We start from the raw sequence: 12137 nt of genomic DNA on the forward strand, positions 1-12137 counted from the left end.
TGACTGAACTGGTATCTCTTGAGGCTGATGAACTTACTGTAAGAGGTAAAAGAGAGTAGTACAAGCAACCCAGGCATAATGCATACAGGTGCAGGACAAGAAAGTCATAGACTGAAGAAAAAAGAATAAACATCTGCAAAAGGTTCAGCTCCCAGTGGGTTATGTTATAATTACACCAGGCAACATTTCAACCTACATGATATTCTAGAGGGGATATCTTGTAAAACTTTTTTTTTTTTAGCTATCTATGATAAACTTACTATTGAAAAATATTTCTCATAATCCCTCATTTGCTTAAAGCTTCTTCATGCAACGGCCAAGGAGAGATATTGTTCCAGTATGGTGTGCTCAAAGTGATCAAATAAAATGGACTTTTGGCCTAAAACATGCTTCAACACAGTACAAGAGTGTCCTTTTTGTCTTATTTTACTGAAGTAAAACTGTGCATTCTCATGTTTGTATCTACACAACTTGAGAATTAAAAATGATCACCGATATGAAAGAAATATTTTTATTGTAGAATGTCAGAGAATTTAAATGAATAATTCACAATAATTGATTTCCATCTCATGTGTTTGTGCAGCCATTGGAAACTGTTTAAAAGAATCTTGATGAAATTGCTCTTTGGTCCTAATATTTTGATACATATAGTGAGTTGAGTGTGTCGTCACAGCCTTACAGTAGCGATGCATGTTGAGCTATAAGGGTACTGAAAGGCAGATTAATGCACTGTGAAGAGAGCCAGACATTAGATTCCTCTATATTCCTAACCAGGCTCCTCTTGACTTGTCCTTGTATTTTCTTTTGTGTTTTGTGGCTTGGTTGTTTTTTTTCTCTTCTTTGCTGTACATTACTTTGTTTGTCCTTATTGTTCAGGTCTCTGTTATTAAGTGGCTGTATTCTGCTATTTCTTCTGTCTGTCAAAAGACATTGTAAACATTATATGAAAGGCAAAAGATAAATACTGTTATCAATACATGAATGACATGTACTGAACTCAGGAGTGAACTCTTTAAACTGTTGTATTTTCCACAGCTGCCTGCCCAGTTCTCTGCAGCGGTAACGGCCAGTACACCAGGGGACGCTGTCAGTGCTACAGTGGCTGGAAAGGCACCGAATGTGACGTTCCCGCCTCGCAGTGTATCGATCCTCAGTGTGGCGGACATGGACTGTGTGTGGCAGGAAATTGTGTGTGCAACACGGGCCATAAAGGAGCCAACTGTGAGCAAGGTAAATGGAAAAATAGGGCTTCTTCCCGTTGGATTGGAGGCTTTGAGATGCAGCATTTATGTGTGAATCACTGGGGGGATCGACACAGTCCATTGGTGAAACAATCAGAGTTTTCAACTCCACTGAGCGGGTAATGCTTTGGATGTTGATATTGATAGGGTGTGTATAAATTAACTCCCTCTTAGTGTTTGGACCACATGAGGCTACATGCTGGAACAGATTGTGCAGTGCCCGATGATGCAGTCACCTCTTGGGGAGCTCCACAGTTGAAGACACCTGTTAAAATTGATCAGTCGATGGCATCTGCTCCTCCATTTATTGAAAACACTTTTTCTTCCTTCTTCTTGTCAGCCTTTTTTTCTCCCCTCCTATTCAATGCAGCTAACTTTATTGATTGCTATGCATGCATTCAAAAGACAATTATCACCTCAGAGTTGAGTGAGTGACCTTACTTGTAAAAGGATATTGAGTTATTTTAAAGGCCACATTGGGGTTTTCTTTAAAATAAAGCAATACGAGCAGAAAGAAAGGAGTTTGTGTAGCAAGCTTGTATTTTAGAGCTTAGACTGATTAATCCGCTCAGGTAAATGATCAATATCTGTGTCCAAGTAGATATAAAATGCACAGTCTAATCACCTCAAGAGGAAACACAATAACATTGCTGCAAATTATCCCTTGTTAGTAATGGGTTGATTGTGTTGGTCATAATTGCCAATTATTAACCTACATCAGCTAGTTGATCTGCAAATTGTTAATAGTAATTGATTATATCTGTCTAGACACTAATTGTGCTCCGTTCCTGGTGCTAATAATGGAGTGTAATTATGCTGTCAGTGCATTGAAAGTACCCTGTAATATAACATAGAGGAGCTAGTTAAACACGGGGGGAAATTGCCACCAGCCACCACTAAATAGCCACAATTTCAGCTGCCGTTCACCAGTTGTCATCTGGAATTGGAGTACTTTGAGCACAAATGCTTTTCACTGGTACAGAGGGAAACTGTCCTGTGATTAATAAAAGTAGGTTAGATTTTCTGTCTGGAATTGCTAAACTAACACGCCTGTGTGTTCCTCAGTGGACTGTGTGGACCCGACGTGCTCAGGTCATGGAGCCTGTCATCATGGTGAGTGCCACTGCAACCCAGGCTGGGGAGGAATCAGCTGTGAGATCCTGAAAAGCACTTGTCCGGAGCAGTGCTCCAGTCATGGCACCTTCAACACCGACTCGGGGACCTGTGTGTGCGAGGCCAACTGGACTGGGGCAGACTGCTCCATAGGTCAGGATACATTTCATTTCATTTTCATTATCAAAATCCATTTTATTACTGCCTTTAACTGAGTTTTTAAAATACAGAGAAATGCAGTGGGTTTACAGCAATATAGATGTAACGTTAGGTAAAAACCAAGAACGTACAACTTAGTTGAAACATAAAGGCCAGTTTAACATAGCAAAGGGCATAGTTCACTATTTACCAAAAACAAAAACTATTTTTATTTTTGATCATTAGAAGACAATGTTTGGGGGTTGAAGAGTTATGGAGAAGGGGAAAGGTAAGTGCATATAAATACATAAAACAGAATTACATACGGGAAACAGTACGGAAACTAAAAATGATATGAAGACACTTAAAGACATGTAAAACATTAATTTCACCTGACCTTAATTTCATTTTATATAAACTTCATTATTGTATTTCTTTTTAAAAGTGGATTTATATCCAAATTTCTGTAATTTATCACATTTACTTTTTCTTACACAAATTTTTTTGCACAATTTACTTTTTCTGTCACATTTTGAATTTCCTCTATTTCGCATTATTCTATTTTAAACTAACAGTTATTAAAAAGTGGATTGAAAAAAAATAGATAAGAGAACATTAAAAAGGTAGATAATTGATAACACAAGGTACAGATGACTTTGACTTGTCCACTGAGCTGTCTGTGGGGTTTTTTTGTTTGTATTTTTTTTATAAAATGAGACGTTAAGAAGCAGTGGCAGTAGCTAGACCAAAGTGTGCTTAAAGGGTCAATAAAGCATGTGATTAAAAAAATTCAGGAACTGATTATAGTGCCTGAAATTAATTGCATCACAATTAATGCTAAAATTTTTCATATGATTCAAGGATACAATAAAAATATAGAGTTTTTAATTTAGAGTTATTAATAGAGTTTTTATGATAACAGAAACAACTTTACTTACATTTCAACTTTAAAAGAGTTTACATATAACTTTATATTCAAGCTAAAGAAGAAGTGATGAGAATCCAAACACATTGGAAGCCAAACATTACCAGAAAAGTTGAAAAACACAAGGCTCCAACAGCAGAGTCAAACCTGATTGGCCAGCTTTTGCTGGCAGAGACTAATTATCAACTAGGCAAAAAAGCACTGCAAAATAAACATTAAAATCACAAAACACTTAACATGGCTTTTGGATTTTAGTCTTTTAAACTTTTTGGTTAATCCCTTGATGCTAAAATTTAAAGGAAACTGAATTGAATTGAACCGAAATGTTCCAAACATGAATAAAGGAAAAAGATCATATCACCATGAACGGACATTTAAAAGACCAAAGGAAGTCCACAGCACAAACACTGAATGATTAGAAATGTGGTCTAATATTTAGGGAAACTTTCAAAAACTAGAAACATTTTAGATTAGATAGATTTTAGATTATATAAAAAAATAAACTCATTCCTGTATTAAAAACATCTGTTCTAATAAAAATGATTACTGCAGAGATACATTATAAGTTAAATGAATTCAATAATTTAATTTAATCGTATTGTTTTTACCCTTTTTACCCTTTTGTTGCATAGTAGATTGATCCTTGTTTCATAAGCAGGTGTCCAACTGTGAGAAAGTCAGTTGAATGAGGCTCTTATGAAAGGATTGTCAATTATATGAATTCTCATTAAGGTCACTCCTTATAAGAATCCAAGTAACACAAGGCCATTTTCATCATTGATGAGACTGCAAATATGTCTCCACTTCATTTCATTAGTCTTCCAAATGTCAGAACATTTAAAAACGTCGTTGTTTCTCTCCCCTTTAGCTTCCAGCCCTTAGAGTAGCTCATTTTGTCCCCAAACGAAATGCATAAGAATTAACTTTGATTTGTAAGAAAGGTAGAAAACATAGAAAATTCTACTATTAAACATTTTTATCTAGTTGAGTAATCAGTAAGATCATTTTTAAGTGTTATTATAATTATCCAACAAGTCATTTTAGAAAACTTGTGAGTAATGCTCTTTTTGCTCATTTTCCAATCCTTATTTTGACCTTAAAAAGAACCAAAGGACTTTTTAATGCACTCAAAGATAATCACCATGGTCTTTGACACCCGTCATTAATAAGCTGATTGATGCCATTAGTGCAGTCTTATACAAACTGTATAAATGAAGCCTTACAAACAGTGTTGCCAGCCCTTTGTCTGTTTTTATGTGGACACAGTTTGAGTTTTTCTAACAAGTAATTGGCAACAAATGATTTCTGTATTTATTCCAAAACAAACTCCCTCTTGCTGTGCACAGACACTGCAGACACCAGGCGTCCACAACAGCAGATGCATGAGCCATTATTAACAGGCTGTGGGTTGAAATATAAAATTTATCTCATGCAGCACATTATGTCTACATGTGGGTGTCTTTTTAAGATGTAATTAATTATTCATCTTAGGAGAATACAAAAATTCAATATTTAAAAACACCAATGTATTTTTTAAAAAGTATAAAGTTTCTTTTTCCTTTTTTTTCTAATTAGTGATCTCTGTTTTTGAACTTCATTTAGTAAACAACAGAGGACAAATTTGTTTTTCCTAAATGGATTAATCAAATTATGAAAAATATAAACAACACTGACAGGCAAATCAGTAAATTTCAGCTTTGTCTCATAGGAACACATGAAAGAAATAAAATGATTAATTGAAAATTCAGAATTTGCTACTTAGATGATCAATGAAAGCCCAACAGACTGGAATTTTTCAGCTCATAAGCCATTTGTCTCCACTGGTGGTGCTGTCAGTGCTGTGTTTTATGAACTGTGCTTTACATTAACCCTATATCAACTTTGGTATGGTGAGGCAAAATTATTGGAGTCACTGTATTTTCAAAAGGAAACCATTAAAAAATCCTCAGGATGTGATCAAAACAAGCCCAGTTTGAACTGTTAATACAAAATGTATTAACAGTTTCTCACATTCATGTGAGAAAAACAACATTTGATGTTTTTATTCTGCACAAACACACTACAGTTCCTCAGAAAGTCTCGGTTTTTCTCCACATAGGAGAAAAGTAACCTGAACCAACTGCAGGCCACATACCCCAAACAAAAGCTTTCACGGCTACAAGGAGACAGATGTTGACATCTGATAGCTGTGTCAGTCATGCCTGGAAAGAGTATTACAACAAAGAAAAGACAGAAAGGCACAGCTCAGTCTGGACTGCTTCTCAATTTAAGCTCAGGGTTTTGGTGCTTTATTCTCCAGAATGTCAAACAGAAAAGTTGGATTTAAAAGTTAGATTTTAAAAGTCCATGGATCAGCTATACATTTAAAGCTCCTGTGAGGAGTTTCTAGTGTGTTTTGAAACAGACTGCAATTAAAATGGATGCCCTTCCGGAAAAACAGAAAATTAGAACACCAGTCAGTATGTTTACTTTCAGGTAGTCCAATGAAAGCAGGAATTTTTAGGTTATCAGATTTCTGAAACTAAAAACGGAGAGATTCTGTGAAATTACAGCAGACGGAAACTAATAAATACTGTCATAATGACATACAAAATAGGGACACAACAGTTTCATGTGATTTGGCAAAACTTGTGCTGAAGGGAGAAGGGGGAGCCCATCACTAGGATGACATTATTATAACCTCCGCTAAGGAGTTTTGTTTTGCTGCCATTTGTCTGTCTGTTAATTTCTAAGTTAGTGAGACTATTAAAAAAGTTATGGAAATATTCTGATCAAAGTTAAACTAAAGAAGCATCTTGGTTTAACGTAGTGGAGATTTTTTTTTTTTTTTTTTTTTTTTTTTTTTTTACAAGGAGCTGTCTTGGCTCTGTGCCAAATTACCGCTCATGAAAACCGAGCATTTCCTGCAGCTGCAGTTTCACACTGGAAACTTTTAACTGGTGAATCGCAAGTTTTATTTTATTTTATTTTAGTATGAATATTATGGGATATACCTGAGTTTAGTGTTATCCCGTTCTCTGACATGTTTGGCAGTGTATCAGGTACATATATGTAGGGAGAAGTTTTATACAGTCTGTGAGATTAATGAAACAGGAAGCAGCCGTAAAATGAATAGCTGTGAGAGACAAACTTCACAGTCACAACAGAGTAACCACATCGCATTACTGTAATAAGGATTCCTTTAGTATGGGTGCAACCACAGTCAGAGCTGCAGCATCTACTTTATGGGTCTTTTTAACTGACTGTTAAAATCAGGGACATTTGTGGGGACAGTACTAACTAGGGACTTTCCCCAGAAATCAGGTATAGTTACCCTAATGTTTACATGTTTGTCTGCCTGAAATCATACTAGATTGAATTTCTAAAGTTGGACTTGCACACCTAGATAGTGCAATCAGGAATTCTTTTTATTCTTGCATGTTTACATGCATTGGCCTTGAATTTTACATTAATGCATCTCTACCAAGGACAAATTAACATGTGTCTTACAGGAACCTAGAATTAAACTTCCAATCTTCCAATTGAGGGTCAACCAATGCTACCAGTGAGCCATAGCCAACACAAATTGGTCTGAACCTTAATTATACTACAGATTTTTTTTCTAAGGTAGCACTTAAAATTCAAGTTTTAAATTACAAGTCAAAGTAGTTTGTATGGCAGACGTCTTTTCTTTAAGAGTTCAACACAGAAGCATATAAAGTAAGGACATTTGCGTTTGATAGATTGTTTCTTTGTTGTAACAATACTTTTTGGCAGTAAACTCTCATACTGTTGAAAAGCCTGTTTATTTCTCTTTTAAATGGTGCCATATTGGTAAGGAACATGTATTTGTGGGATGAGCAGCAGAGCTGAGTATGTGGGTTGCACCCATGAGAAATTTGCCAAATCTTCTCTGCCAATGCCAAACAGCTTATTCTACCATTGGCTCTTGTTTGGTGCTTTTTGGTGTACTGGATTGAAGTCTGAAAAAACAAGATATAGTGGCAATTTAATAATCAGTTCATTCAACAAACAGGAGCCTCAGTAGCGTGTGGAAGACCCATACACAGCCACAACCAGCATTTGTCACAAGACAGTCAATGTGGTTGTGTTGGTCACTTTGGCATGGACATGACGTTCAAGCTGATCCCACAAGTGTTCAATGGTGTTGAGGTTAGATTGCTTGCAGGCCATTCCATCCTCTCCACTTGCAGATTCTGGAGGTAGTCTCTGATGTTGGGGCAAGTGTTGTCATCATGGAGGGTAGAGTTTGGTCCAAGACTGTGGAGATCTGGGATTGCCGCTGGTTGCAGAATCTCATCTCGATATCTCTATGCATTGATTGCCTCCAATGACAACAAGCCTCGTTTTCCCTGTGAGGGAGATACCAACCTACACCAGCTCAAAACAAGAGTCAATAGCAACAGAAGAATAAGCTGTTTGGCATTGGCAGAGAAGATTTGGCAAATTTTTCAAGGGCACAACCTACATACTCAGCTCTGTTGCTCATCCCACAAATGCATGTTCCTTACAAATGTGGCACCATTTAAATGGGAAATAAACATGTTTTCCAACATTATGAGATTTATTACCAAGACGCGTAGTTTGTCAGTATTAACAAATAAATGAGCTACCAAACACAAATGCCCTTACTTTTTGTGTTATATGATATAAGATAACACTGCTTAAAACATAGCATATGATTAGTTTGAATTTTAAGTAATGCTGTTTTTAGCAAATTAACAGAAGCTTATGTTGATTTTAGAATAGTCCAACAGAAAAAAAAACTGAATTTCAAAGTTCCCCCTTAGCAAGGGTTTCAGATATCAATTATACCCATTTGGATGTATCTTTATGCTGATGATCTTGTTTGCCTTATATCTCATACAGAGGCTTCAACATTGAAGTCTCTTTCATAACCAACTTAAACCTCCACACAGGGACTCTTAATAAAAAGAAAATGAATATTCAGAATTTTTAAAAATCTTCAGTAGTTCTGAATTACTTGCTTTTTGGTAGTTTGCAGCAGAAGACACAAAACCCAACTGCCTCATTTTGTTTTGCACTAAATAAATCAAACTGTGGGTGTGATCACAACCCTAAAATTTGGTAATCAACACTTGAAGCATGTGTTTGTTTGAAACAGAACATATGTTTGCAACAAAGCTTTGGCTCTACATGTAACTTGTGCTACCAAGCATATGTTCCTTTTGAATCAAACATAAAACCCTGTTTTTTTTTATTTCTTTAATCAGACTTGTAAACTTCTCCAGAATCCTTTCTATAAAGATCCTGGATATACTATAGCAGCTTTAGCTTATTTCTCCAGGCGGATCTGCTCACCTCATTTGTTAGCAGCTTTATATTCAGCGTGTTTGCCTTTCGACACGGGTAGGTGACATGTTAGTTCAAAGGCTGGCCCCTCCCATCTGTTATCTGTGCATGGGGTTCAGGTGATTTATGTGCTGTTTCTTCTCCTTAGAATAAATATGGAGAGAAATACAATGGCCTCACTGAGGCGAACAATTAAGCGAAGAAGCAGAGGCAGAAGTTGCTGTTTGTTTCTGTCCGTTAAAAACATGGTCGAATATATTTATTTTGGCTGAAATTCAATAGAAAATTAAATCATAAGGAAGCAGGTTGGTGCGTATGGGGTGATAGATGGATGTGCAGACTTTTTGAAGCAGCATGGGCTGCTTTTGTCGGTGCCAGAGAAGAAAGAATGATTGTTTTGGGTGTTTTTGTCCTTCTCTTATGTCTCATTTGATTTCCGTCTTTAAAGAGAAGTAATTTGTTATTCTGTTCAAGCGTTCAAAATTCAAGGCACAGTCTTCTCACTCAGCAAGACATCTCAAGCCTGTCAATAACAGAACAGACATGGCTAGATTTAGAGAGTGGGCTTACCCACCTGGGCCAGAGTGAGAATTCTTTCTTAATTAATGCTGCGATTCTTCTTCAATTAAATAAACCTTAATTAACAAGCCAGTTGCATGGATCGACCACACACAACCCCTATCCGGCTGGAGTCAGGGGCATGTTAAAGGCAGATAAACACTTTTGCACTAATGAAAAATTGATTGCATAGATTCTATGGGAAGGAGTGATCCCTTTGGAATCGAATGACTCCCCTCCAGAGGCATGCTTAATATTCTGCAGTGTCGGCTCGACTTAATCAGAACCATCCAAGGTCCCTCAATCGAAGAAAAACTCTATTCAGAGAAGGGGAAACAGTTAAGAGGGATCCTCTCTAGACGGGATTGTGGGTAAAGCAGTGGGGGTAGAGTGGCTTAAATAAATAATAATATACACAAACAAAATAAGTAGATATTTAATCCATGACTTGTTACATTTGCAACAGCGGAATGATGTCTCTCAGCTAATTTGCTTTCCCCGCAGGCAATACCAAGTTTTTAAAAAGTCACAAACTTTTCTGTTATAGGGCTGTATAAATTTCCTGAAGCATCTAGTCACTTAAATTTGAGGACATACTTGAGCTACTTTCCTCTAGCACACTGACGGCTATTGTCGCAGCGGAAAGCTTTATGGCTCTTGTGTTCAAAAAGCTTTGATGGCAGCTCTTGGTTCCACTAAATGAACATTTCTTATTCTCTCACAAGAGCAGCAGCAGCAGCTTGTGGAGTGTTAGTTTTTGCCTGGTACAGACAGACTAACTTACCACCCGTGGATTACATCTTTTTGATTTTTGTGCTTTTCTGACGATTGCAAGGATCTGCAACAGCTGCTCTGCTGTTTTCTGATTCTCCATGCTCTAAGAAAGCATGCTGATCTAACATCCCTCCGAGTTCAGATATAAGAACCTGCTTAAAATCCATAACCCCTTACCTCAGTCTGCCAAGCCTTATGCAAAGCAAATGAGCTCCCACAATATGTAAAACCTGAAGAAGGGCTTGTTTGGAAAAGTTTTAAGATGCAAAAAGTAATTGTAGTGCTTTCCTGTTCTTTTCGCTCTGACTTTAGACACTTTGATTGATGACAAGTTTTGTTTCATTGCAGGGTGTCTGCTCTTTATGGAGACATAAATTGGTCCATGAAATTACAGGAGTCTCTGATGAAGATGACTTAAAGTGGCTGCAGACACAAAAAAATGACAAGAAAATCCTGCTTTGTTCTTGCGTAGGCCTGAGGAGAAAATGCTTTTCCTATTATCATATCATTTCCCTTACCTTTTGTATTTCTATGAAAGCTGATTAAATCATCTAGAATATTCTGCTGCGTAAATTTTACATAAAAAAGACATCTGAACTAAATCAGGTATCATCATTATACCGTCTATCATGATGAAGAAAATGGAAACATAGCAAAGCACAATGTTTCTTACTGATGTTTCATATTTGGAACACACAGCGCATTCAAACAAAACAATGACAAAAACTGTCAAGAAGAGACTTGCCATGCTGTTTAGCCCTGCATACCTCTGTATCTTTCTTCACTCTAAAAAATAAAATAAAAATAAAAATAATAGAGGATCTATTTGTTTTAGAGAATAAAAAACTCAAAATGTTGAAGTTTAAATAGTAACAAATGTATGAGGGGGAAAAAAAAACAACTTTTTTTTTGTACTCTAAAAGCTTTACATACATGTGAACCAAATCTTTTTTTAGATTGTAGTTGGAAAGAGCCATGGAAAAAAATCTGACCAGATAAGTAAATTAAACTTCTTACTGGGACTGAGCAATAAGGACGTACTCATGATTTTAGCCCAGAATCATTTCATTTTCATTATCATATGGACTTTGATGAGGCGTGTCTGTAAACTAGAGTTATCCACTGTTTTCAGTTTGGCTTCTTGTAAATTTTTTACTTCACAAGGTCATAAATTTTGATGAACTTGATATTTTTGTGTTTATAATGCCAAAATTTCTGACTTTATAAACTCAGAAAAAAAAACAGTGTAAAAAAAAAAAAAAAAAAAAAAAATTACTAATGTTTCATAGAAGTTGTTTGAAGTGGGCATCTTTGTCTTGAATGGTTAAAATGTCAACATATTTCACACTGGACATTGCATGAAACAAATAATGCATCAGATGTAATTTTGTAGCTCATGTTTGACATACTGTGTCAGTGATTTTGAAAAAAAAAAATCCACACTGTTATTTATTATATCACAATAAAACATCACAGGCATAATCTTATCAAAATGGAATAAAAGGGTTAAAATCCTGAAAATAATAGAATATTCAATAGTCTTGATCAGAGCTGTCTTGATCAGAGCTGAATTTAATAAAAAAGACTTCATCCACAGAAGCTGGTCAAAAATACCTTTATATATCACATTTGTATGAATGTTTTTAGAAGTGGACTTTTTTTTTTTGTCCCTTATGGCTTTGTTAGAAAATTGAAATGATACCAGAGGGTTAAAAGCTGATAATGGAGAATGTAATTTTACTTACTCTCAAATGTTCAATCTGTTTCAGATTGTACATCTCATTTCAAGACACTAACCAGGATATCTTGCTTTGCAGACTTCCTTTCACTTTTATGTCTTAAAACTTTTATCTGGACTTGTTTGGTGTTATGTGACTTTAAAATACTGTTAGAAAGACATTTTGGCAAGAAGTTAGGTAAGTATACTTCATTAGATTTAATTTTTTGCTCTGTGTAGAACATTGTTGGTCGTTGGCTGTGAAATGAAACGTAGGACCTAAAAAGCAGTGCTCTTTTCTGGTTGATTTGGGTACATTTGGATTTTATGGTTGTGTCAGACAGGTTGAGGATAGAGC

General features: G+C 36.0%; 1 protein-coding gene across 9 annotated transcripts in view; it reads left to right on the top strand.

The window, feature by feature from the left end:
• Positions 1–12137, top strand: part of si:dkey-237h12.3 (teneurin-3) — a 305241-nt gene that overhangs the window by 199525 nt on the left and 93579 nt on the right. For all 9 annotated transcript variants that reach the window (XM_041797163.1, XM_041797159.1, XM_041797167.1 and 6 more), the window contains 2 exons: positions 1036–1230; positions 2307–2507. In XM_041797163.1, coding sequence (XP_041653097.1) covers positions 1036–1230; positions 2307–2507 — 396 coding nt within the window. The remainder of the gene's footprint in view (positions 1–1035; positions 1231–2306; positions 2508–12137) is intronic.

This window comes from Cheilinus undulatus, linkage group 10, assembly GCF_018320785.1.
Source record: "Cheilinus undulatus linkage group 10, ASM1832078v1, whole genome shotgun sequence".
Taxonomy (NCBI): domain Eukaryota; kingdom Metazoa; phylum Chordata; class Actinopteri; order Labriformes; family Labridae; genus Cheilinus; species Cheilinus undulatus.